The 21,598-nt window shown below is 44.1% G+C and overlaps 1 protein-coding gene across 4 annotated transcripts in view; it reads left to right on the top strand.

Moving 5' to 3' along the window:
• The window catches only part of TSPAN18 (tetraspanin 18), a 121,319-nt gene that overhangs the window by 96,018 nt on the left and 3,703 nt on the right, over positions 1-21,598 (top strand). For 3 of the 4 annotated variants that reach the window (XM_039551843.1, XM_039551844.1, XM_019282072.2), the window contains 6 exons: positions 4,015-4,106; positions 4,868-5,062; positions 10,559-10,633; positions 16,345-16,443; positions 17,674-17,853; positions 20,682-20,765. In XM_039551843.1, the coding sequence (XP_039407777.1) occupies positions 4,044-4,106; positions 4,868-5,062; positions 10,559-10,633; positions 16,345-16,443; positions 17,674-17,853; positions 20,682-20,765 (696 nt within the window). In that variant the 5' untranslated portion in view covers positions 4,015-4,043. The remainder of the gene's footprint in view (positions 1-4,014; positions 4,107-4,867; positions 5,063-10,558; positions 10,634-16,344; positions 16,444-17,673; positions 17,854-20,681; positions 20,766-21,598) is intronic. The other variant, XM_019282077.2, reaches the window with a different exon arrangement.

The following is a 21,598-nucleotide window of genomic DNA, read 5'->3' as shown; positions in this document are numbered from 1 at the left end:
GAAGGAAGTGGCTGGAGAACAAAAAAATGCATTGCCTTAAAAAAGTAGACTTTATTCCTAACTGATTACAGCAGCTGGGCTGTGTTTCCTGGCTACGCTGCTGGGGACTTTTAGCCTCCCCATCACTTTGCAAGATAAAATTCATGGGGGATATAGGGGAGAGAAAAATGTAGAATAATGTGCTTAAGAAAAAGCTGAACATTTATAGCTACATTTCAGACAAAAACAAATGCATCTCATATGTCTCACAGGTCTGAGATGGGACAAGCCAGGGAGAGCATCTGTCAGCCACTGTCTTCTGCAGTTCTGACTGTTAATGTTTGCTTAGCATTAAATGTCTCCTGCAGAGAAGAATTTAATCTCTCACAGATTTGGGGCCTGGAGGAGGGGAGTGAAGATATTTTTAAAAGGTAGATTAAGGCATATGCATTCAGTTTTTATCACACTAGTATCAGCGTGTAGTAGGAGTAACTCAGATGATTTGCTTTTTGTGTGTATGGCTTAAAAAGAAAAGTAGAAGGAAAGTCCATCTCTGTGGGTCAGGATTGTCTCCTAATGTCAGTTATTTTAGCCATGAAGCCTGTCATCAGGGACTCCAGGAACCTTCAGCTAATTAGCAAGGCAGTAGTTGGCACAAATGCATTCATAATTACGTTATTTGTAACTCATATTATCTGCATTTTGCTTGCATTGTTTGTAAATAGCATTACTTACATACTCTTCAAAGTCTGGAGCACGCCGCAGATACGAGCTAGATGGTAAGATATGCTAGAGTGCCCAAGCTCTGACACCAAACAGTTTTAAGTGCCTCATAAGAGATCAGATCATGCTTTTGGTTGATTTGCCCTGTTTGAATCAGTGCAGTCACAGGATCCAAAGGGTGGCCTTGCCTGTGCTGTTTGGAAAGCTGGGTACCCAGCAGAAACCTGTGTGTTGTGCTGGTATGTGTGGGTCTCTCCAAGTTCTAAGTTCCAGCAGTGCAACAGTTGCTCAGAGCTCCTGTTTCTCAGATCAGGTCAGTGGGTTGGCATTTTCTGGAAGCTTGCATTGAGTTCTTCTGATGTGAAAATTCTGATATGCTTTGTTCTTGGCTTTACCAGCCCAGACCTCACATTATTGCCGCCGAGTTCCATTTGCACATCCTGAGCGGAAGAATTTTGGAATCTGAAAGCCCCAGCGGGTGTGGTCTTGAGCTGAAGCACAGTGCAATGAGTAGGGTTGCACTTAGTTGTTGCTTTGCTGTGTGAAGTGTGATGGGTTTAGAAATTACAAATCCGAGCCCAGTACCACTCCTGGGGACAATTTTGTGCCCCATCAAAGCAGAAGAGAGCCCTAAAGCTGAGTGTGCCTGTGTTCGTGCTACTCCCAGGTTATTGCAACTGACTGATTCTTTGGGACAGTGAAGTTTTCAGGATCTTATTGCTCAATAGATTTACAATCTCCCTTCCCTGCTTATGTCTAGAAGACATTTTAACAAACTGAGTGGATGGGCAGGCAGGAGCAATGCAAAGAATCATAGCCTACGTTTGTCTTTGAAAGTAAAAGTAGACCTGTACTCAGCTCATGTAAATCGGAGCAGTTCCAAGGGAGCTTGCTCGCCTTACAGAGGGAGCAGTCCCAGACATGGAAAGGAAAGTAAGGCAGGAACGTGATTTATCAACACTACAAAGCAGCAAGACAGTGTTAGGCTTAGGAACTGCTGCTTCTTGGACCACAGGCATTGTCTTTCGTGTGGGTGACTGTAGAGGGGTGTGTGAATGATGTATAGCGGCACAATAAGGCTAAACTCTTGGGTTTTGTTCTTTTTATTTTGACAAAGGCTGCTGTAATATGGATCACACAGGTGGGTGCTCAAGGCAGCAGGAGTTTGAAATTTCTGAGATAACTTTAAGACTTCGGCTAATATACTAAGATTTAGCCATCCTTTGTTTCATTGGAGCGTGAATTTTTAGTGTGGTGATGGGAACACCTAGGTGACACTAATTGTGGGACTCTTGAAATCCCAGTATCCCACTGATCTGTCTGTATTTTCATATCCCTCTCTAGTGTCCAACTCATGTGTTAGTGGAGCTGAAGGCTCACCTTTCCCATGAAACTGAAGAACTCCCTGCCCAGCTCCTTACCCTTCTGGACTTTAAGAACTCTTTTCTTCACGAGACTTGCAAATATGGCTTTAAACAGTGTCAGGAAGCTGTGGGCATTTCTTGCAGGCCCACATCAGAGCTCTGTGCAGTCATGGTCTTGTCTTTGAATCTCTCTGGGCAGAACAGTTATGTATCATAGGTATAAGAAAATAAACTTTATAAAGAAAAAACATTGCCCTCGCTCTCAGGTTTAGATTCAGGTTTGTGTTTCTCCAGAAGCAAGGTGGATCTTCTCAGGATTTCTCTAGCAAAAGGGGTTCCCTGGGCAGTACCAGCCAGCAGAGGCACGCTGCTATCCTGCCCCAGGTACAGGCAGATGCAGAGGGAAAGCAACTGCATGTCCACGTGAGCTTCTGTGTCACACCATTTGTGTCTCAGCCTGTCTTGTCACTAAGAAGGAATTGATTTGATTTTAAATCAAGTGAAAGCATTGCACCAAACACACACTGTGTAACAAAAAATCTGGTTCTTACCTCAGGCAGCCCCGTGCTGGGAGCACTGCCTGCCATGGGTTTTCTCAGCTCTTTGGCTAAAGCAGAGCAGTTCCTATGGTCGCAGGGGAAAGCACCTCATGAGGCTCTACAGCACTCACAGATTTTGTGGTTTAACAGAAACAATGGAGTGAAAGGCAGTTTTATTTCTGGCCTGGTGAAAATCTCGGATAATTTCAGTTTTTTCTTTTAAGTGAATTAAATGGACTTAGCTAACATAGCATATCATTAGATGCAGGTCTGTTTAGAGAACAGCATTTGCAGTGGAGAAAGGGAATGAGATGCATTAAGAAGCATGGGGGCTTTGGGAAGGCTCATCTGTGGAGCCAAGCAAACCTGTGCCTCAGTGTTTGCAAATGTACAGATCCATCTATGCACTGTGCCATGACTGCATTGTTTTCTGTTTCAGTGGAAGTTTTACTATTTCATGTATTTATTCGTCAGTCCCTCTAGGGTACTTGGTGATATAATGGCATATTAGGAAACATAGACACTTCATTAAACAGCAAGCAGGAACCTTCCTCCAGTGTAGACTCACCTGGTCAGGATTTATTGCTGGTGTTCCAATGCAAGCATTCCCCAAGCAGTTGTCTAAATCAAACATTGAGTTTCAGAACTGGTTAAGACTCCTTAGCAATTTTTCCTGGCCTCAAAAGCTTTCCAATGCTGATCCATGGGTTCCTCTTGCAAAAGACCTGTGCAGGGTGGGGCACAGAGCAGCAGGACTTCATTGGCACAGGAAAATCTCACACTGATGGCAAGCAGGTGTTGTGCCCCAGGCTGAGTAACCATGTGAGGACAGCCTCCTTGGGCCCTGCCATGTCCACGCACTGCTGTCATTCCAAGGCCAAATGTCTTCAAGTTTCCCTGAAGCTGTTGTCCATGTTTGTGTGGCATTCATTCTGTAGAGGAAGCTTGTATGAAGATAGCTGTCCCAGACACTTTTTGTGCGTCTTCTAACTGGGTACAGCTTGTTCTGGCTCCTGTTTCAATATGACCTTTTCTCAGTGTGAAATAGACAGGTACATTCAGTGATTCTTAGACTTGACAAGCTTTAAGGAGTGGGGAAAAAAAATTCTTCATGTGCAGAGGGATATCTTTTCCCCAGTATCTCACTCTGAAGCAAAGCTAGACATTTCCTCTTCTGCAACCTTCCCCTTTACTTTTGGGTTTGCCTTCAAACCTTAAAGAATGCAAAGGGACCTAGCAGCAGTCATTATCTCTTACTAGCCTGCACTGTGTTGCCTGTTCGGGTAAGGAAAGAGCTCTTTTGCATAATGAACTCCACAGGGCCTTGGGGGAAATACAAATAGATTGGAGATAGGATTGTGTCATTCCAATAAAAATGGGTGTGCTAAGAAAGTGCTGTTGTTTTGCAGAAGGAATTGGACAAAGGACCCTGAAGACCATGGAGGGAGACTGTCTGAGCTGCATGAAATACCTGATGTTTCTTTTCAATTTCTTTATATTTGTAAGTATTTGGAATTAACTTTCTTTTCTGGATCCCCCTGTTTCCAGCAGCCTGCTGTTCCCAAGCAGGATAGACTACAGTGTGGCAAAGTTGCCACGATACAGAATATCCCCTCTGCTTTGCACCAGCAATCACTGAGTGTTTTGCAGCATCCAAAGATGCTCAGACATTCAGCAAGGCAGCACAGTGGTCACTGTTGTCTGAGTTATTGCTGTCCTTGACAGGGGAAACCACAGGGAAAGCTGTAACTAATGGTGCACATGGTTTATCCTTGAATGGCAGAAGAAATTGTTTTCTAGTCCTGGGTGCCCTGCTGAGGTTTTCACTCAGAAGTAGTAATTTTCCTACCACATGTGGAGTCATTCTTAGTTGTTCTCGTTTTTGAAAGGAAGGATGGGAGTGCCCAGCCACCCTGGCCTCTGTGGCAGGTATGGTTCATGCGAGCCCCTTCACCGGGCTGTCCTCTACAGATGTGGCAGCAGATCAAGACTGTCTCTCTGCAGTAGGGAGAGTAAACAGTTGGTAGAGTGATGTGCCAAGAAAGAAAGGTGCTTTTGCTGCAAATGATTCATTTATTGAGCAAGAGATACTAAGAGCAGCATGTCAGAAGTCACCTGCACAGCAGGGAACATATGCCTTGGAGAAACACAAATTCTCCAAATTAACACCTTTGATCAAAAGATAGCAATGAATCCCATTTTTCTGCAAGTTGTTTTATGTTGACCTATCTCCCTCTCTCTCCTTTCCTTGTGCTGTGACAGCTGGGAGGAGCATGCCTGCTGGGACTGGGAATCTGGGTCATTGTGGATCCCACAGGTTTTCGAGAGATAGTGGCTGCCAACCCCCTGCTCTTCACAGGAGCGTACATCATGCTGGCCATGGGAGCAATGCTCTTCCTGCTGGGCTTCCTCGGCTGCTGTGGTGCCATCCGCGAGAACAAATGCCTCCTGCTCTTTGTAAGTGTCCTTGCAATTTCTGTTAGCCCCCTGGTGCTTCCCAAGAGTAGTGGTGACTGGATAGATGATGTTGTGATAAGTGCAGGAATGGGTGCCTGTTGTTGTAGCCATTATTCCTTTAGATAATAAGTAGGCTTATTATACTTTTGCACACCGCTAGAAATACAGATAATTTGCTTTTTCACCTATATGGATTTGAGCTCAGTCTGGGAGTGTATTTTAACTTTTTTAAGCTTTCATTCTAATTGACCCCATTTGGTTGTTTGGGCTTTTTCTACATTTATAAAGTGACCAGAATCGGTCCTTTCTTGGGTACTCAAAATCCACTGTTCCACTTGTAGATTCATTCCTCAGGGGTTCACAACAAAGCAGAGGGAACAGTGGAGCACAGCTCCTGTGCAAGGGAGCCCCCCCCCCCGCCAGCAGAAATGCCCAGCTCAGAACTGCATCATTGCAGTCATTGCTGCTCTCAATAGCTGGTCACTTCCTGATACAGCCTACTCTGCTCCTGAAATGAACCAGATTTGTTACCTTTGGACAAATTTTCCCCTGAATGACAGGATTAAATTTCAGCCCATGCTGGTCATCAATGCCACTTACTTTAGCTCATACAAAGAGCTAAAGTAAGTCACTTTTGCCCTTGCCCCCCACTCCTCCCACGTTCTGATACTGCAGGATTTCTGGCCATTATCTCCTACTGGAAGGCATTGCCAGTTATGTATTGAAAGACACAGACCATTAGTTTTCTTTTTCTTTCATTTTTGTGAAATGTGACCATTTGTTTCTCCCAATGGGTCTGGTGGCACTTTGGGATTGTTGTGGGTTTTGGTTTGGTTTTGTTGTTTTGGTTTTTTTTTCCTTTTTTTAAAATCTTGGTCTTACTGTATTTTGTTAGGATTGCATCCTGCACAGCTGCTTCATGGTTCAAAAAAGGCTTGTCTCTAAACAGGACAGGAAAGTCTTCTTTCTTGAATGCAAACCCATGTTTTTCTAGAGATGAGCATGGCTTCACTGGGATAAATTCTCTCTGGCCCTTGGCTCCCATATGCCTTGAGGTCATAGCCTGCAAATGAGAGCCCTTTAGGGGAAGCTGCTGTGGGTTTGATTTCTAGTGATTCATCTCAGAAGTAAATCAGAAAAACAATTGTGTCACCTGTGAAGTCCGTGGAGATCTGCCCAGAGGAACCTAATAAAATGAAAAGGATCAGGCCCAGTGAGCCTGAGGTTACTTCAGAGCCTGTCCCTGTCAGATTAAGAAACTAAAAGTGAAATCTGATGAGAAATGTTGTTGTAAGTGAATGGGAGAGTAATATTTCCAGTCTGAATCGTGTCTGCTTCATACAGACTGGTGACTTGGCTGGAGAAAGGGAGCTCTGGGCCATGTTCTTTCCTGATTTAACATCAGTTACAGGTTTGAATGTTTATCCATGTGTTTTAGTTATACTCCAGCACACTCAATTTTGTGGTTATTACTCTTCTTACTCCTAGAGATAGTTCTGAGCCTTGCTGCTTTATTTATTTACCTTTATTATTATTTTATTTTGAATGAAATGTGAGAAAAATGTGGGCTGGAAGTAATACCCTAGACTAGGAGAAACTCTAAAAGTAATTACTGGATAAGGAATTATTGTTCCATTTTGATCAGTCAGGTCTTCAAGGGCTTTTGGTATCAACACCAACTCTGCTAAACAGCCAGCCATCTCACATGAAGCAGTGTGAAGCACTTGGATGAGGACCTGTGCTGATATACCAAGGGAGAAGAAACATGTTGTTAAATTCTTTTTCGGGGCCACACCAGCTGATGTTAAAATCAGCTGATCTTAAAACATCTGTGAAACCCGAAGTCTGATAGGAGTAAGTTTTAGACATTGAATAGGCAAAAGATTCATGACTGTATGGCAGAGAGACTGGGAACACTTGCAAAACCGAGAGTGTAAGTCTTTGTGGGGGTGGTACCTGGGGAGAAATTGCTAGATCAAATCAAGTCCACTTACAAAGTTGTTAAAGAATTGATGAGCCAGAGAGCTGCTTGAGTGAGATTTCACAGTGATGCATAATGTATGCCTGAAGCTTTTAGTCCAAATGTAAACAGAAGCTAGAAGGGACAAGAAAGATGCATGTTCTCTAGGTTCTGGTATCAGTGTTTGCAAGGACTTTTATTTTTCATTAAGCTGCTTGTCTCTTGGTAAACAATAACCCCATCACTGTGGAACCTAGCATGTTGCATTAAGCACAAGGCTGTGAAGTATTTCTAGATTTCCTGACATTTGGACCTGGCTCACAAAAAAAAGGAACAAACAGTGGCCTGCAAATAAGACATTGAATAACTTGTCCTAAAGGTCCTCTGACTGCAAAACAACACTGTGAAAATCAGAATCCAAAGTACTGTTGAACATACAACATTGCACCAAGGGACTGAATTCAGCTTTGTTAGAAGAACAGCCCATGTTACCTTCATTTGGCTTCGTTTCAAAATCGTGTTTTTCACTCCTGTAAAATGGATGTAGTAGCCCCTCAAACTTCTCAGCATGAAAATGCACGTCCTTTGAGCTAAAGGCAGTTGCTGTTCTTTTTGGAACAGCAGTCCTGAAACTGGAACACTGGATGAGTTATGAAAAATAAGCATTAATTTGTGGAAACTTCTGATAAACCACTTCTGTGAAAACTTCTATAACCATCGCCTGGAGCTGAGGCAAGATTTTTGACCAATATGAGAGATTCCATTTCTCAGGATGTTCACCTTGGATGTGGGGAATATCTGTGTTCAAATGTCAGGTATCAAGCTTGAATTTGAATGTGAGGTTACTGTGTCCCATGCATTAACCAGCTGGGTCCTTTGTGCTCTCACGTATCAGTAATCAATTTAATTTTTGGAAGGAAAACACAGTTAAGCAGATTTTGTCTCTCCTTCAAATGCAGAATGGGAGCAAGTTCTGAAACACTGATGATCCATCTTTTTCTCATCAACCCTAATAGCTGCTTGTGGGTTTTTTCTACTGTAACTTACAAATCTGTAATTCAGAGTGCACAATATAAGTGTAAATCAGTTTGGGAATGATAATGAAGCTTATCACAGATAATCTGGGAACAACTGCTTCCACTTCTGTGCAGACCTGTGCTGCTGCTCGGGTGAACCCAGTAATCAGTGATTACCCAGTAATCAGTAAATGAAATGCAATTAGTAGGGTGATGGGATTAATCACTTGATCACCACCTTAGACCTCAGTGACTATGCTGAGATCCCTTGATGGATGATGATGTGAATTTGCAAAGCGTCGTTCATTCTCATCACTTGTTCTTTGCCCTCCTGTGGTGAAATTAAAACAGTCTCTGAGCAGGGAAAAAAAAGAAGCCACACAGAAAACTCCAGCAGTAAGAATAAATTAGAGTTAACTAGTTCAGCAAAATCAAGCAACAGCATGCTCTTAGAAACAAAAATCTCTGCTCATCTGGCTTTTCTTGTTTTGTCATTTGAGCCCAGGCTCCTTTTCTTTTGTTTCAACTGCAGAAACAGGAAGACAAATGTGATAGGGTGGTGCACGTGCTTTTCCAGTGGGGAAAAATCACTTACAGCTCTGATAATTGACAATAAAACAACATTTTGCCCATTCCAAGCAGGTAGTTTGAAGTCTCTCTCCATTATTGAGGTGCACAATGCACAGCCTTTCAGACACTGTTTATAAATCATTGCTTGGGGATCACAATAGTACTTCTGGCCCTGTCTGCCTGTTTTGTGTTTCAGAAAGACCTTCTATAAACTTCTCACACACACACAAAAACCCCAACAAAAACTAAACCCATCCAGACTTCTCTTGTGTTTATTTTTACTTGTTTCATCTACTTTTATTAATAACACGTACCAAGTTTATTACCCTCCACTTGATGTGGTCTTACACAGTTCTCCATTCACTTTTGCCTTTCTCACACAATGCCAAAATCTGAGTTAATGTCTTAACATTTACTCAGTTCTGTAAAATTATCCCAGAGTCTGTGGGCTAATTCTTGGGTTGTTTGAATTTCAGACAGGCTGATTCAGAAAGTAATTTTCTCTTTATGGAGATAAGAACGTAAAAAACGTCCACCTAGTTCAGACTTAAAGTTTCTCAAGCCCGCTGTTTTGTCTACAAGAATGGAAATAAATGCCACTTTGGGAGAGAGTGTGAATCTAGCCACTTTCTGCTCTGTTCCTATAGCTGTTGCTCAGCACCAGCATTCGTTGTTTTAAGGATGTTAAAGGGCAGGTCCCTGTCTGTTCTTTTTACTGTTTCATATGGACTGAAGCAGCATCAAATTAGCATGAGGCATCAGTGTAACTGAGAATTGGTCAGGTGGAATCTGAATCAGAGCCTGCAGGAGTCCCATCACTCATCCTGGGCTGGAAACACTCCCGAGTGCCTGAGTGCTCTGGGTAGACAAGGTCCCAGGAACAGCACCCTCACAGCAGGATTTCAGCCTCTGGGGATGAGACCTCTTGAGTTCATCTGATTTACTTCTGTGGGGTGGGGGGGTGAAGGCACGGTGGATCGCTTGGGCTTGGTAACGTCACCGAAACAAGGTGCCTCTAGTAAGACTGAAAACCAAACTTTCAGATTGAAGCAGCAGAAAGTTGCAAAGGCAACAGGACGAAATACAGTTCCAGCTTAGACTGAACAGCCAGGTGCCTCTCTGTTGTGCTTTCCTTCCCTTTTCCTAAAATTATGATGACACAAGTGTAAGGGTAAGGGTTTTACTTCAACCTGGATGTCTGTTTCCCTTTTACTATCACTTAATCTGCAGACTGTGCTTTCTGTCAAGTCTGCAGCATGCCCTTATCTTAAGGATGTGAACATGTACACATTGGATACCATACAAGACAGGGATGATACTTGCATAATGAAATTAAATTAAATTACTATGGTGTGTTATCAACTTTCTGTAGAGGTCCTGTGTGGTTAGTACTTAACTTAGTGCAACCCCATTGTGTGGAGGGGAATATTAACCAAGGCTAATTTTGTCCTGAAATGAAAACAGTCCATTTTTGGTTATCAGTATAAATATTTGAGGGTATATCTCGGTACTTCCTTCCACATAAAATAAGCTGTGATTATATCACAGTAAAATTGTGTTGTTTGTACTGTGATCAGGGGTGTGTATGCATTTGCATGTGATACCTATACCTGTGTCTGGACAGTTTAACCCTGTGTGAGCATGTCCACAATTATATAACTTTTCCAATCCAAATAGGCTTTACTGTTTTGACCTGGTGTGGATGTATCAGGAGATACTATGGGTTCTGTAACCTCATTTGCTTTTACTCATTAGAATGAGGCAAAAGTATCACAAGCTCCCGTGTCCTGTGATGAGGTCAGAGATGGAATGTGTGTGCTCCAAGCGACTGTCTCATAGGGTTTTTTAATTGTATGGGAAAAAAAGTTTCCTTAATTATTTTTACTGTCTGTTTCGTGATTAGCAAAACCCTGTATTCCTACTACCTATTGCATATCTTCTCTCTTCCAGTTCTTCATGTTCATTTTGTTAATCTTCCTGGCGGAGCTTTCAGCTGCAATCCTGGCTTTTATATTCAGAGAAAATGTAAGTATCCGATGGTGGGCAAACTCTAGTGAAATTATACACAGCTGGAGCAGGGTGTTAGACGGTGGCTAATTTGTCTGTAGAGTGACTGGTTTCAAATATCAGCAAACCTCCTTCGTTCCTACCCTCAGTCTGCAGAACTGCCAGCACATCAGGGAATGCTGGCTCACCTGGCTAGTGCAGGATGGATAGCTTATGGGGACACTGGGGGGACTACTTATTCCTGAAGTTTTTAGAGTCTTTTAAAGTCTTCCTGACTCTCTTGCAGCCAAACCAGCTGCACATTCCATCAGAGAGAAGTTTTATAATAGTCACACTATGATTAAAAGCAACTATTTTCCTTTTCCAGTATGACATATGTTTAATATTACTAGTGGAAAACTCCTGTTTTCTGAACAGAGCCAATGCTTGCTCTGCAGTGCAAAAATTCTCTTATGAATCTTCTAATCATATTCATTCTTGAACTTCCATGTTCTGCTGCTCACCAGACTCCTACCAATGCTACTCATAAGATATCCCCCTGACCTGCCCTAAGCAATTCTCCCCCCATTTATTGCTCTGCTTAGTTTTGTCCTTCTCTCCAAAGCTTCATATGATGTAGCCTTTCTCTATTCTTCTGCAATGAATATTATTACATGGCCATCATCCCTCCCCTATGCTAGTAGTAAACTTTTACTGCAGTAGTAATAACCACAGTCTCATTTCTTTCTCTAAACAGCAAAGGTCCATGCATTTTTTTGCATGTTCACACATGTGCAAAGGAGAGCCTGACTGAAGTAGGTCCATCCTTCTCTGAGTGATGGCTGTGAAAAAACATTGGCTGGTAGAGGTGGTCACCAGTGACTGCTAGTATTTATTTTGCTTATTTTGCCTCTGGCAGTAGCAAGAGAACATACAGCACATTTGCTGTACTGAACACGAGAGAAATGTGGCATGAGCAAAGAACAGCCATGTATAACGATGATTTTCTTAAACCAGGATATACTTTTAATTTTATTCATTTAAAAAAGCTTTTGATAGAAAAGAATCAAAACTCAGGAAGCTCACAGCGAGACAGTGTGGTGTTTTTATAGTAGGATGGGCTTGGGAGGAGGTGGTGAGAGGATTTTTTTCCATTTATGAGCTGGTGGTCTTTTGTCTTTGCCTCAGATCTGAAGGCAGTGGGGAAGGGATGGCACTCTGCACACAGAATGGGTGTCCCATTCCATCTTAGGCTTGGAGACCATGTCCTCATAGAAACACCTATTAACAGATTGCAGCATGGGGGGTCTGGTGTCTTCTGGTCATGACGGCTGTGCTGTTAGGAGTTTTTAGAGAATGCCTTTGGTTCAGAAGAAGGAACAGACTGTACATGTAGGAACTGCCCTGCAGACCCAGGCATAGGCTTTGTGACAGAGAGAGGACATGGTCCCTGGGGAGCAAGGCCTGGGCAAGCAGCTGTCAGCTGATGGCTCCCACCTCCCCCCTTCTCTGTGGGAAACCTGTAAAAGGTAGAAGAAACTGCCCAGGCTTGCTGCAAGTCCTGGGTGTGGGGTGACTGCACTGCTGATGTGTCCTCCTCGCTTACAGCTAGCTTCTGGGCAAAGAATCAGTACCTTCCACTCCCATGGGAGCCACGGGACATGTAAGGTCATGGCATCTTGCAAGATAAGGTCGCAGCGGTTATTCTAGGCTTCTGTGGCATCTGGTAGTCTTTTGTGAGATAAAACTTGAAGGGGAACAAACTTCTATCTTTCTTAAGCTTGTCTCCTTGTTTGTATCACCAGCTTCCCACTCTGCCAGAATGATTGACAGGAAGGGCTTAAATGGGAAGGAATGAAGAATGTCAGATCCCAGCATAGCTGGAGATGGCTCTATGCAGAAGTCAAACTTGATCTGCGAGTTCTTGTGGTTTGTTCTCTCCTCAGGTTTCTTCTGAAAAAATAGCCCTTGTTTTGGTGTTGCTGTATATTGTGGTGGTAGCCTGTCTGGCTTGGAAACTACTTGGGGTCAATGTAGCTGTCACCTTTGGGTTAGGGTGAGCTGGATGGCTGGACAGGATGTCCATGGGGACAGAGGTAGTCTTTCAGTGACCCCGGGTCGGGAAGAATTCTTCACAGTAGCAATTGAAGGTCAAGATCAGATGTGCTTTTCTCTTCCTTGCAAAACAAATTACTTTCAGGGCATGTGGTGGGAAATGCACACTTAGGCAATCTAAGTTTCTTCGAGGCTTACCAAGCGGGATTCTTTGATGGTCGCTGCACCAGTCCATGTGGCAGTGGCCTCTCTGGGTGTGTAAAATGAGCCAAAAGATACACTTCATCTGTTTGCTTTATAGATAATGTTCAGTGCAGCTTTCTCTTGTATAGTTTCACATCCAAAACAGCTCCCAAACACTCAATGGGGTTAAATTATTAACAGCTAAGGGAGTGAGAGAAATCAAGAGACAAAAATAAGGGAGAAAAGAGATGTTTTCTGCTGAGATTTGACATGAGAGGAAGAGTCAGTGAAGCAGAGCAAGGTGGGGGGGTAAGTGAAGGTGGTGTTCGTGAAGGTGAGCTACTGTGACCTGCAAGTCCAGCTGCATTTCTAAAGAGCTATTTAAAAGCAGTCTCTGCAGAGGAAGGCTGCTGTTCATCAGCTATGGAATTACCAGAGTTTCTCTTCCTTTGAAAAGGAGGTTTTGGGGGTGGAGAACCCTTTTTCATCTAGAAGTTCCCCCATAAAATAATGACTTTCATGAACGCTAGAGAAAGGCTGTGAAAGAGCAATAGGAATTTCTCTTTATATGCCCTTCAGAGGTCTGGGTGGGAAAAACCCAGGAGGGGTATTTGATTCTTAGTGACCTGTCTTAGCAAGCAAGAAAGGATGGTATGAACAGAAGAGTCCAGTGGCAGGGCTTTGGATGGAGTCAGGATGCATTTTAGCCCCAGTTCTAATACTTAGTAAGCCAGTCACTTTGGATGCTGGTGCCTCTATGTCCTCAGACATAAGGCAAAAGCTAAAGAACATGAACCTTCCTCATCTGAGCAGACAGAAGTCTCTCAGGTAGAGGGCACTGCAGGAGTGGGAAGTGCAGCACTGGTGATTGCACCTCCATGCCCTGTACTGTGCCAGACACATCAGAATGCTCCAGGCCAATGTAGATGGGTAGGAGTGTGTCCTGTTTTCCAAGCAGGCACCATGAAGGCAGCTTCTTGCACAGCATTCAGTATCCCTGAGCACAGCGTGGCATGAGAATGCTGTGACCTTCCTGGGCAGTGCCAGCATGCCTGTGCTGTGCAGAAATGCCCCCCTTTTTCTAGACCCCTTTTATCTGGCTGCACTAATCCCAGCAAAGCTATTTTTTGAACCAGTGTGACAAAACAGTCTCACTTCATTCACTGACACGTAAGTGTACGCATGCATGTGCTGCATTGGAGGTGCCCCGCCCAAAACACAGCCGAACAGCTCCTTATTGTTCATGGCTGTGGCTGCCACAACTGTGTTGTCAAAGTGTGTGTGAAGCTCTAGTTTTACCAGTAGGTCCTTTGCTCCCTTCCCAATTGTTCTTGCCATAAAAATCCAATGTGCACAAACGTCATCAGGGCCGGTACTTGTTTCAGCTAGAGGAAGGCCATGGGAATGGCAGTAGGACTGTCTTATTTCATCCTCCTTTGTCAGCAAGTTTTTAAAAGAAGGCTTTTTTTATTTTTGGCCTCATTTTTCTGAACTTGAGATGCTCAGGATAAGCAGTTATTTTCCTGGCAAATGTACCCTTCCAGCATTAGGCTTTGTTTTAGGCCAAGTGTTGATCACACACAAACTCTGAACAATTTCCTCTGGGATTACTGCTGTCAAAACAAAGCTTTCACTTTATATTTAAATTACTCTTTTGTTTTAGACCCCAACAAAGGCAGCGGGCTGGGATTATTACCAACGGTAATATCAGTTTCAAAGTCTGTGCTTCAGGAACAGATGAGCATCAAAAAAATGTGCTGCTGTGTGCAGGGTTGGATGCTGCATGGGTAAAGCATGTAGAGAACGGGAAGGAAAAGAGAACACCGAGGACATATTTCAGCATCTTCTAACTCACCTTCCCTCAGTGCACCAAATTCCCAAGGAAAAATGCCATGCCCTCTGGTATTTTAATATTCAAAAGCAAAAAAATGACTGAATCCAAAAAAAGTAATTTAGGAATTTAACAGCATAACTAATTAAAGGTAGTGACATTGAGCTAACTGCATGATTCAAGTATTTGTGACAAAGTTTTACCCGTTGCTGATGAAGTAATTACATTTGGCCTTTGTTTGTATTTGTAAAAGAGAAGCCAATACTACATGGTATTCAGGATCTTTTAAAAAGTCACCACAACCTTTTTCTCTTTTCAGTCCTTAAATTTTGTGATAGAGTTACAAACAAAACAAACAGTTTTGTGCTTGTGCTTTTGTGCGCACCCCTAGAGCTCATGCATATGCATGCGTATGTGCGATATTTCACGTTGCATATCAAGAACCTGAAAGCAGCTTGTAGCAGCCTCTGTTACTGCATCAGCAGTGCTGTATGAACAACAGGGGGGAATAAAAAGGGTATTTTTCAGGCAGCTTAATTCCTGATCCTGCAAATATGCAACATCACAGCAGTGCTGTAGCCAGCCAAGTCCAGCCCCCTTCACTGTGGCTTTTGCAGTGGCAGAAGATTTTGCCTGTGTGGCAAGTCACAAGGTATTTTGGAGAAGGGACCACACAAGTCAACACCTATTGGGAACATGAAAAGAGGATTTCTTTAAGTTTTTGTCCTGAAGTGACAGAAAGGCAGCAAGATTGAATAGGGATGTTCAGTTTAACAAGATTACTAGGATTGTATGTTTACTATTCCTCCAGAGAGTCAGCCTAAGTAAATGTAATTTCAAGGTGTCTAACTTCTCCAGAAGACTCTGAGACAAATTTGTGCATTTTTTCTGTTTTACTGTAAATATAAACAAGGGTAAATGAAATTCCAATAATTTATATTGTTGACTTTTGGAAAAATGTTTAAATTATCTAAACACAAATATAAAGAGGATTTTTTTTTATTTATGTACGCAGGTTAGTTTAGATAATCTAAAGCATTGTCAAGGAAATAGTGGTTTTTTCTGATTAATAAGCTGAGTTGACTATTTCCTATTCATTATGTGTTTTTTAATTCTTTTTCTTTTCCAGAAAGTTTCATGTTAGGGCTTCATTCTGCTTTCTCACACATGGAAGTAAATTCAGAGCAGTTCCCCTATTGTTAGTAGGAAGTTAACTGGTTTGAAGGAAAAGTGGAGTGGAAAATCATGCTTTGCTTGTGGACTTCATGAAGCACACCAAGTGAAAATACAGTTTGGGCATGGATTTGACAATCTTTGTAAAATCTGGTTTAGGCCTGTTTCAATTTATGAAATACTTTCAAATAGTGCTGAAAATTAAAAAAAAAAAAAAACAACAAAAACTAAAACCAACCAACATTTAAGTGTAAACATGATCTTAATTATCTTAGAAGTACAGATATAATTCAGTCCCTGATTTTAATGAGTGACAGTTTTATTCAACAGGTATCCTTCACTGTATACATAGATATGGCTCAGCCAATGGCTTTTCACATATTTCTCCTATGAGGTTTGCAAAAAAAAAGAACAAACCCAAAAACACAAAGAACCCCCAGCATTCACAGAAGGGAGCTTTGGGAAATGTTGGCAATAGCCTTTACATTTCCACCTGTCTGTATTTCAGCTGACCAGAGAGTTTTTCACCAAGGAGCTGAAGAAGCATTACCAGAGGAACAATGACACGGATGTCTTCTCTTCCACCTGGAACTCTGTTATGATCACAGTAAGTCAGACAGCACCAGCCCCATTCTGCCCGTGGTCAGTGGCCACCAACATGCTGCTCAGCCCACACCCTCAGCTCTCCCAGGGTCAGCCTGCTTCAACCATCCTGTTGTGTCCAGCCTAGCACCAGGGCTTGTGGTTGAAGGGAGGTGAGACTTTGGCTGGCAGTCAGTCTCTCAAATGGAGATGCCAGTTCTGAGAGAGACACTCTTAATGACTGCATCAGGGTCACCTGATTTGCCAAAACCTGAGGCATTGGACCTAAATGGGTACCCCCAGTTTTCAAATATCAGGCACAGAGAGCAGTGGAGGTGCCTGCAACTGGGTATCACTGCATTTGCTCTGGGCCTTCTACCTTGCAGTCTGCTTCAGAATTATTCCCAGCCAACAGCTACCAAAAGCTGGCATTAACTAATGTTTTGTGGTTAACAGCAGCTTAGGCAGGAGTGTTTATGATATATTTTCACTACAGAAATAATAGCCATCAAAATCGACTTTGTCATTACATCCCTAACCGGGCAGGTTACAGGTTGACTGCCATTGGAACTGCAGTTGTTAATGCGTACCACAAGAAGTTCAGTCTGTGTGTGTGTCTGTGTGTGTACACATGTGTTAGTGCTCTGCACACCCCATGGTGTGTCCCTTCAGGAGTGAAAAGCAGGATGTCAGCCTCTGCAGATGAAAAGTCAATTTTAATCTTAAAAGGAAAAGATGATTGCTGCCCTTCATGCTGATTCAGGACTTTATTAAAGATATTTCCTCTTGCTGACTGAAAGGAGACAGAGTCAGGGTATGACTTGAATCCTTAAAAAGCATCTGACTGGAATCCTAAAGAGGGACCTTATTCGAATCACCTAGCAGTGCCTTTAAGCAGCAACGATCCTGGCCATTAGCCATGGGGAGAAGGGGTGGTTGGGAGCCTGGGCTGTACTGCTGGGTGATCTCAAGCAAGTCGTTCTGGATATGCCCCAAAGCCCCGTGTAGTTTGCAGCAATATTCCCAGTAGTACCTTAGAATCTACAGTATGACATAGAAACAGTGGGACTTCATAAAGACTTCAATGAAACAGAAGCTCCAACGTATGAGCACAATCCACTACTTTGGAAAGAACAGTTGTCTCTGCTTTGACTAAAGCTTTGATCCCTATGAGAATAGGTCTTAGATTAGTCATGTCTGCTTTCAGGGAAAGGTATCAATTCTGTTTTCCTTTCTTCTCTGTGCCTCTCCCTAGTTTGCCTGCTGTGGAGTGAATGGACCAGAAGATTTTGAAGCTATCCCTCATCTTCCATACTCCTCTTTGGAAGGGGCGACACCGGAGGCTTGTTGCCAGCGAGAGCTGCAGAGCCGGGAAGGGATGTTTGTCAACAAGGAAGCTTGTCTATCAGGCATGGAGAGGTTTCAGAACCGGCAGGTAAGGGAGGCTGAATGCTGGGAAAAGGAGCCTCACAGGGGGCAGAGAGACAGCCGCAGTGGCCATGGGTAGCTAGTGGATCTGGCAGGCCCTGACTGTACTTCACATCCTAGTTACACTCCTGTTGACAGCTTTTGAAGTGATGGTATGTGGCTGATTTTGAAAATCCCCTTTCATTGCATACACTGCTAAGTCCATGTTGTGCTGTATCATCAGAAATATGAAGATTTTCCTAAGAGACTGAGAGGTAAGGTGGGAATTTAGATCAAGTTCTGTTGTGTTTCTGAAGGTTAGAACTATCTCTGAGAAGTTAATTAGCAAGCCAGCACAGGTCAGGTAGGATGGGATGGAGTTGACTCTTACTGGCTACAGGAGTGGTTCCAATTTAGTTCACAAAGACTCCTAATCATTATATACAATCAAAACATCAAGGGTTAAACAGCCACAGAAAACCATGTCTGTTTCCTAAGGAAGAGAAGAATTGGAGAGCTGCATTTCTCTGCTTCTTTTATCTTTACCTTAGAAAAATGGCATTTCTTACAGTTGTCTTCCAGTACCTACAGGGATCCTACAAGAAAGCTGGAGAGGGACATTTTATAAGGGTGTGTAGTGATAGGACAAGGAGGAATGGCCTTAAACTGAAAGAGTGTAGTTTTAGTCCAGATATTACCAAAGAAACTATTGACTGTGAGGGTGGTGAGATGCTGAAAAAGGTTGTCCAGAGAAGTTGTGGATGCCTGATCACTAGAAGTGCTCATGGCCAGGTTGGATGGGGCATTGAGCATCCTGGTCTAGTGACAGGTGCTCCTGACTGTAGCAGAGGGGTTGAAAGTAGGTGATCTTTAAGGTCCTGCCCAACCCAAACCATTCTATAGTTCTATTCTATGATTGTTTTGCCAGGCCTCTTGGCTTGGCAATTTTTTGCAATACTGGGCTGGGACAAGACAGTTCATCCCATTGACACTGGGTCAAGTTTCCTTCCAATGTCACCAAGACGTGATGTTTAAGAAACTTTCCAGCAAAGTTCCTGACTGTGTTCACCACAGCATTAGTTAAACCAGCTGAGCTCTGTATTGACAGTATGTACAAGCCTCCTTCTCCCTCCAGACTAGGCAGTGGTCCTCTTTTCAGCACTTAAGAGCAGATTGAGAAAGAGAAGAAAGGAGTTTGGAAGCAGCATGTGAACTGTTCCTTGGCTGGCAGCTGGAAGTGGTTGGCAAAGGCAGTCTGGGTGAGATCATAGCAGACAGCACCATGCTGCTTCTGCCAGGTCTGATTGCTGGGAATAGATAGGGAGGAGAGAGATGACACACAGCAGGGAGGGAAAGAGAAATGCATTTTGAGAAAGAGGGTTAAAGTTTTCCCTGTGTAGTGATGCTGAGGCTTATAACTTCCATGGAAAGGGAAGGTTTCCTGCAAGCCCATGTCACCACAGAGTGTTGGTGGGAGAAGCTGTGTGCACAGCAAGTGTCACCAAGCACAGTGGTGCACTTCTGTAAAGTAGGAGAGACAATCTCAAGCAACTGAGAGCTGAATTGAGGCATTGCTGGAGCAAAGTCAAGCTCTTGGGACACCATGCTGGTAGGACAGTGCTGACCATGCTTGTGCTCACCCCTGTCTGTAGCCAGCTGAGCAGAGCATGCTGGAGGCTGGGTTAAGGTTGGAGGTCTGGCAAGCACATTTGTTACTGGACTGGATGCTTTCCTCTGAAAATTTGGCTGAAACATGTCTGGAAGAGAGCTGATGCTGAGTGGTCTCATGTTTACAAAAGCATGGTTTTAACAGCTCAGTTACTGCCCCAGCAGTCTGTGTCCCCTAGGCTGGCCTCATGAGTGAATCCTCTCCATGTCCTTCCTCACTCTCTGCTGGTTGTGCCTCACTCACAGCGAGCAGGCTCTGGCATGGACAGAAGTACATAACTATTGTACTGTCTTTGCAGTTCCAATGCTTTCATTAAGGGTGGAAGGAAAAAACCCAGGTAATCGAAACATCCTAGCAGTACAGATAGGATTAAAATGTATGTGTGAAGTATATTCTCAGTGGAGAGGAAGCTGCTTTTCATACTGGACAAACTCCAATCTGCTTCTCTTTTTATGTGTCCCGTGTTTGCAGAAATTTCCCAGTGGGTTGAAATTTTATGCTGGGAGAACTGAGGCCAGGATAAGCTGGTGATTTCCAGAAACATCCTGAAACCTTTGCAGGAAGATCTACCTGCTGTTAATTGTATTAGCAATAATAAATTTAATTAAGGGTGATGGTGGCTATGCTTCATAAGTGGAATAATTGCCATAGTGCATGGCCCTGAGTTCTTAATGAAATTCTTCTCCAATAGTGAGATCAGCAGGTGTTCAGCCAGCCTCTTTTGGGGCAAAGCACAGAGAAAAGGTCCTGGGCTGCTAAAGACCTGCTGGCTGTGAGAGATGAATCAAGAATCTCCTGCCTTGGCTTTAAATAAATCATCCTTTTCACTAGCAGCCTGGGATGTCTGTCACCTGCAGTGAGTGTCCTTCCCTCTGTGCTTAGTCTCTGCCCTTTGCAGATGGCGTTCCTCTCTGTGCTGCTCCTCTCTGCCCTGCAAGAACTTGCAGCTCCTCATGGTCAGTGAGGGGTGTGAACCATTCCCACCCCACTACAGCAAAACCTTCCCCTCCCCAGCACTGTCCTGTGGATCTCTGCCTCCTGTGCCGTGGGGCTGCGTGAGGTGGTGAGAGGGAGCCGTGCTTGTGGTGCCTGGGTCTGAGAGCACCTCGCGTCCTAGTGAGGGCTCTGCTGTGAGAACAACAAAATGTGCTGCTCAGGTGTGTCTCACCACGTTTTGTCTTTCCTAGGGCTGCTACACCGTGATCCTGAACTCCTTTGAGACGTACGTGTACCTGGCAGGAGCCCTGGCCATTGGAGTGCTGGCTATTGAGGTACTTACTGTTGTCCGCCTGGAACAAAAGCGGGGGCAGTAACACATCCAGCAGCGAGGCAAACAGGCAGCTGCTCCCCCTCACCAAGGGAAGCTGCTCTGGCAAAGTGCAAGCAGGCTCTCAACGCGTGGTTTTAACTGCCTGGAAAGAGGCTCCTGGATCCTGTGACACAACAGGCAGGGAAACACCCGATGCCACACGCCTGCAGTGCCACCTCGTGCCGGGCCTGCACAGAGCTCGGGCCCTGCCACGCTGGCCACAGGGCCTTCGGGGATCCACCGCTCGCCACGGGGCCCGCACAGCCACTGCTCCCACTGCCGCAGTGCCCGGCAAGCTGACCGATCTGTCACTTGGTTAACGTGTTCAAACCCGGCCTGTGCTTTAAAACCTTCTGCTTAGAGCCTGAAACTGTATGGAACCCAGAGCATCTCCATCGTCCTGCATCAGTACCCACTTCTTTGGTGATGTCTCTGACGACCATCCATCCACCAGACATGGTTTTAGCCCACAAGTGATGTCCCTGTGGCATTGCAGGGAAAAGGCTGGGTACTTTTAAAGTCCCCCATGTTGTACAAAGGAGGGAGGTCTGGGCAGAGGCCCAGCAGCCTCCCTCAAAGGCTGTGCTGTGCCCATCCCAGGCAGCAGCAATGATGTGCAGAGCAGGGACAGTGAATCCTGCACCCCTGTGACACCAAGGGCAGTTTGGGAATGAAGCCAGGCTGCTGCTGGATCCACTAACAGTTTGGGGGGGAGAGAGGGGCAGGGGAAAGAGTTTTGCCACAGCCTCCCCTGGGTGGTAAGGGTCCCCCTCTCTGCATCACTGAGTGCTGGGC

The sequence above is a fragment of the Corvus cornix genome, chromosome 5 (assembly GCF_000738735.6).
Source record: "Corvus cornix cornix isolate S_Up_H32 chromosome 5, ASM73873v5, whole genome shotgun sequence".
Taxonomy (NCBI): Eukaryota; Metazoa; Chordata; class Aves; order Passeriformes; family Corvidae; genus Corvus; species Corvus cornix.
This window is presented reverse-complemented; position numbering and strand designations above follow the sequence as displayed.